At 44.6% G+C, this 5689-nt stretch overlaps 1 protein-coding gene across 1 annotated transcript; it reads right to left on the bottom strand.

The window, feature by feature from the left end:
• Positions 1-654: 654 nt before the first annotated feature.
• On the bottom strand, positions 655-4287 carry LOC123161285 (triacylglycerol lipase OBL1). The gene is made up of 3 exons (XM_044579133.1): positions 3888-4287; positions 1934-2161; positions 655-1831 (listed from the first exon to the last, which is right to left on the bottom strand). Exons 1-3 carry the CDS (start codon positions 4201-4203, stop codon positions 951-953), a joined length of 1425 nt encoding a protein of 474 aa, XP_044435068.1. The 5' UTR covers positions 4204-4287; the 3' UTR covers positions 655-950.
• Positions 4288-5689: the final 1402 nt, after the last annotated feature.

Raw genomic sequence — 5689 nt, 5'->3', positions numbered from 1 at the left:
CAACACCCGCTGATATGTGACCAATTTCCATGGATCTCTCAACTACGACTAGTAATGTACTCCCTCCGTTCGGAATTATTTGTCGCGAAAATGGATGTATCTAGATGCATTTTAGTTCTAGATACATCCATTTCCAAGACAAGTAATTCCGAACGGAGGGAATACAATGGTTGATAAGATAGTCGTATTTTAAGTCTTGCATTTATTTTAAAGATGACAAAAAACATGTCTACAATGGGTCATTTCTTAATCTTGTCTTCAATAACTAGATATTCCTAAAAATACGGTGAGACATATTGTGCTAAGGGCATTTACAATGGTTCTAGCTTAGGAATGCCACGTAGAATGACGAGGTGGAGAAGAGAGAAATGTTGTCTTTTCTTACTTAAGAGAGGACAAGAGATGATTTCTTAGATGTCTCATCATGTTTTTAGGAATAGCTAGTTAATGAAGATAAGGCTAAGGGCATGTACAATGGTTCTATCTTAGGAATGCCACGTAGGATAAATGATGAGGTGGAGGAGAGAGAAATCATAAGAGAAGGTTTGTCTTCTCTTAATTAAGAGAAGACAAGAGATGATCTCTTAGCACAATATGTCTCACCGTGTTTTTAGAAATAATTAGTTATTGAAGATAAGGCTAAGAGATGACCCATTGTAGACATGTTTTTTTGTCATCTCTAAATTACATGCAAGATTTAAGATAAGACTACCTTATCGACCATTGTACATGCCCTAAGAGATGACCCATCATAGACATTTTTTGTCTCTAAATTACGTGCAAGAATTAAAATAAGACTATCTTATCAACCATTGTACATGCCTTAAGAGATCATCTCTTGTCTTCTTTTAAATAAGAGAAGACAAGCTTTTTCTTATGATTTTCCTCTTCTCCATCTCATTATTTATCGTATGTGGCATTCGTAGAGCCATTGTATATGCCCTAACCAATTAATGGTCACGGAGAAGCAGGTCGAGCGACGCGGCTCCGAGCCTGGTGGCATTCACGTAGTCCTGTGGCGCGTGGGCCGGCAGGCCTGGGATGATGAGCCCGACCGCTCGGGCGACCCTCATCGTCCACCCCTCCACGTACTCTGCCCCGTCCACGTGCCCGATGAAGAGCCCCCGGGCGAGCTCCCACGCCGCGTTCACGTACTTGGACACCACGAACGCGAGCGAGAAGTAGTTCTTGTTGGGCTCCTCCTCCATGGCCCGCGCCCTGTAGTAGCCGTCAAAGTAGATGCACTGGCCGAAGTGCTTGAAGAGGCCGTCGAACGGCACCCTCGGCACGATGTCGTTGCAGTAGACGAACCGAAAGTACCTCCCCCTCGCGGTCGGCGTGTCGAGCTGCCGCTCCACGAACTCCCCGAGCCGCGCGTCCCCGACGCGCGGCTGCCCGTACGTGTACACGCCGTGGAGCCTTGCCAGCAGGTCGTGCTCATCGTGCAGGGCGAGGATGGCCGGGAACAGCACGGCGAGCGCGCCGCCCAGGCTGTGGCCGGTCACCGCAAACCGGGCGCGCGGGTTGGCCGCCAGGGACTTCTTCAGTGCGTCGCGGACAGCGTAGTAGGCAAACGGCCTCTCCTTGGTTGCTTCTATCTTTGCTGGCCAGCCGATGGGATTCCTTTGCAGCCCGAGCGCCTTCATGAAGCCGCCGTGAACCTTGCCCACCTCAGGGATCTCGTACCACGAGATGTCCACGTCCGTGCACCAATCCTCTGCCTCGAACGGCTGCGTGCCGCGGAACGCCACCACGACGAGGTCCGCGTCAACCGGTTTGTCGGCGAACATGAATGCCTGCGTCGTGTAATCGCCTTGATCCCCTCGGAATTCTGCCAAGAGGCAAAGAACACATGTTTGTTGCACGTTAGCCAAACGTGTGTTGCCATACTACTATATGCATGCTTCATGTTTTGCGTGCCCTGAAATTTTACCGTTCCAGCAGTTGAAGAACTCGAGGAATTTCATGTGCCAATGGTTTTCGACGACATTCTTGATGACCAGCTCGTTCTCGTAGGCTAGTTTGGAGGCCATAATGCCCAGAGCAGCGAGGTAACTGCCATCCTCTGGCTTGATCTTCTTGTCCAGTTCGACTCTCATGTCGATGAGTCCAATGAGCGATCGATAGTTGGGGGATTCTCTGTGCGGAATTCGTAATTGGCCTGCAACGTATGTACAGCACAGTTAGCTAGGAATTATCAGAACGCCATTGTTGTACTACTTCGAAGCAAAACAGCGACATGCGTGCATGTACGAACTGTCAAATTCTGCAATGTAGTTTCGTGAGTACTCTTCAAACTTTCTATGATGTCGTTTGACTTTCAAAACCTAGGGGTGTTTCCCACGTCACTCCAAATAAAAGGGAGGGGAACATTGCAGATTTTGCCGAATCATTTCACAGAGGAGAAGAAAAAGGGACGAGAATGCAAAACGTGTATGACCATATTACGGCAACCTTGCTCGTTTTCATTTGATGAACTTGTGGTTGTTGGCTTTTTTTTTTCTTTTGTGCAGGGAGTTGGATTGTGTTTATAGCCGGGAACTTTTGTTTATAAACTAAAACAAAGGTACTACTCCCTCCGTCTCAAAATAAATGTCTCAACTTTGTACTATTTTAGTACAAAGTTCTGTTAAAAAAACTTTGATGCAATAGTATAAAGTTGAGTCATTTATTTTAGGATGAAGGAAACACTAAGGTTGAGATACTTATTTTAGGACGCATGGAGTATTTGATAATGATAAGGCCTGCATCACGGGAGTGATTAGAACAAGTGGCGCCTCCGACAGGAAAGCAGTCGGGCCAATGACAGTATGCAACTTATTTAGTTGCTTAGCGCATCACGACAACAACCACCTTATTAACAAGTTAACATGTTATTTAGCATATGAAACTGACATTGCCCTTATCTTGAGAGTTGTTATGGGTTATAAGTTCTGACCAGAGTACAAGTGGATATATACATTGGCTAGTCTCATCTCTAATAAACTACGATTAAACCACAAAGGCTGCTATCCAAAGCATATTTTGTGACCTCTGCAATAATGTGGCACGAATAATTAATCATCAACGCATTTACTTAATTAGTAAACCCCTGTTTCCTAGCAAGAACAACCAAACACTTGTTGATTCCCGTTTCTATTTGATATTACGAGTGCTTAGTGCTTAGGGGGTGTTTGTTTACAGGGACTTATTGGTGTAGGGACTTAAAAAGTCCTTTTTAGTCTCATCTAAACCAAACAGGTGAAGGACTTATAGGGACTTAAAGTGGGCATTTGGGGCTTATGAAAGAAGACTCCGAGGGAGACTCTTTTTTGGACTTTTAGTTGTAACATGGTCTTTTAGTCCATGTTTAGTCTCAGGAACCAAATAGGTAGGGACTTTTTAGGGACTATCGACTTTTTAATTGAGACTAAAAAAAAATTTAGGACTTATGAACCAAACAGAGCCTTACATTGGACACCCACCCCGCGTGTACGTTACTAGAGATAAAGCGATTGCAGTTTCCTTTCATATGTTTTTGAATGTATAGTTTTTTTATGGATTTTTGAAGGTATAGTTATATATAATTTGCACGAGTTTTTTCTAAGTTTTCTATTTTATTTCAACCTTCTTCCCCCTTTTCATATGTTTTCTGCCATTTTCTTCGCAACTACTCCAGGGGCACTGTATGTTTCGCCATGGAAGACTAATGTCCAGCTTTGATATGCAAGGCATTTTTAAAGAAAACTACTTCTCGAAGAAACATAAGATGGAAACCTCATGTGAAACTGCACGAATGTACTTTTTTTTTGTTAACGACACATTTTAAAAGATTAGTTTTAGCAAGGATTAGCAAGTTAGCAGAAATAGGTGATAGTACAACCTAAAGCTAAATCTCGTTGGTTTACCTTGCATGGCGTTTCTGATAAGCTTGAGCACGCCGCCGCCATTGTCCGTGATGAGGTTCATCCAGTACTCGACGGCGCTCCCGAGCTTGGCCAAGGGCGTCTTCACCCACAGCAGCAGCATCTGCGCCACGACGGAGAGGAAGATGATCCACCGGTGCCACCGGTCTAGGACCACCTCCTTGCCAGGGGCGCAGTCAACGGCGTCGCTGGCGCCGACGTCGCTGCAGCGCAGCAGGTGGAGGAGGCTGCGGACGCCGCCCTTGTCCGGCCGGAGCACCATGAAGTCGCCGGAGAATCCATCCCGGCAGCCGTCCATTGCCGGTGTATCGGGCCGATGTCAACAGGAGCACGCCAATCAGCTTGACGATGAACAGCAAAACAAGAGCTATCGCTAGCACAAGGTGTAGGAGTATTGTATCAACACGGCCGCCCGAGGTGCATACATATAGGCCAGGCCGGGGGGGCTGAGTAGAGGATAGAACCGCGTGCGAATGGCAGTGCTGAGGCCTGAGGGTTCGTCCTTCTAATTAATAATGAATTAAACTACGGATTAGATAGGGGGTGGGTGGAAGACTAAGACTATGTCACTAGGCGGTCAATACCAACTGCGTGCATAGTGGACTGCTGTGTTAATTAAGGACTCAAAGGCGGAACCTTTCATCAGGCTGGTCATAGTGGGAGTAACATAGATAGTAACATAGATGTCACATAAGCAAAAATAGTGATGTGGCAAGTAGTTAATAAGAAGAGAGGCAAATAGAGTAACATAATATGTTACCATCACATAGCGCTTTCCAATGCATAATGAGCCTACAAAGTAATAAATAAAGGCAACTATGTTACCACACCTATGACACTACCCACTATGAAGGTAGTAATATAGACTAGTAACATATGTATGTTACTAGTCTAAGTTACTCTCCACTATGACTAGCCTCACGCGCGGTCGAACCCGTCTTCTTCGCACGCAAAGAAGGAGCGGTTACATTTGGTCGGTAAGAAAAAGCTTCAGTTACCGAAAGTGCCTTTCTGCTCCCGAGCTCATTTGAGCTCGGTGAACAGTAAAATCGAAAAAAATCAAAAAATTCTAAAAAAAATCTCAGAGAAACATTGACAAAAGTTCTAAATGCTTCCAAAAATTCATCATGAAATCACATTTCTGTAAGGCGTGGCAAAAAAAACAAATTCAACCTCCAAAATGCTTTTGAAAGTACCATTTTCAGAGTACCGATTTTGTTTTTTTGCCACGCCTTCTAGAAATGTGATTTCATGACAAATTTTTGCAAGCACTTAAAACTTTTGTCAATGTTTCTACCAAAAAAAGTTTGGAATTTTTTTAAAAAAAGTCGATTTTTTTTCGATTTTACTGTTCACCCGAGCTCATATGACCTCGGGTGCAGAAACTCCACGTCCTTCAGTTACTCGCTAGTTCTGTGTACCGTTTTCGTGATTCTGCACAGATTTTCTGTATGCATGACATATGGCATAGATTTAGAGGAAGGGAGATAGGAAGTAAGAGAGAGAGTTGCAGATGCAAGTCACCTCTCTGAATTGTTCCCCCGAGTTTATATAGTGTTTAATAGACGAAAATCTTATAGATCTGATGGTTTCTTCCTCTCGAGAATTCATCGGTAGTCATGGCAGTATACGGGGAGAAATAAATATTACATGCAGGTACGTAGACCACCTAATAACAACTAAAAGTACTGGAGCCAGCGGAAGGCGTGCCGCCGTAGGGCAAACATTGTTGTTTAGCCAGTCGAGAAGACGTTGTGCTAAGATGGCACCATAGGACCAGCACA

This window comes from Triticum aestivum, chromosome 7B (genome assembly GCF_018294505.1).
Source record: "Triticum aestivum cultivar Chinese Spring chromosome 7B, IWGSC CS RefSeq v2.1, whole genome shotgun sequence".
Lineage (NCBI taxonomy): Eukaryota > Viridiplantae > Streptophyta > Magnoliopsida > Poales > Poaceae > Triticum > Triticum aestivum.
This window is presented reverse-complemented; position numbering and strand designations above follow the sequence as displayed.

Coding starts and splice junctions, on each gene's coding strand:
- LOC123161285 (XM_044579133.1), bottom strand. CDS start 4,203: ATGGACGGCTGCCGGGATGGATTCTCCGGCGACTTCATGGTGCTCCGG. Junction 2,162..3,887: donor TATCAGAAACGCCATGCAAG/GTAAACCAACGA, acceptor CATACGTTGCAG/GCCAATTACGAATTCCGCAC. Junction 1,832..1,933: donor GTTCTTCAACTGCTGGAACG/GTAAAATTTCAG, acceptor GCCTCTTGGCAG/AATTCCGAGGGGATCAAGGC.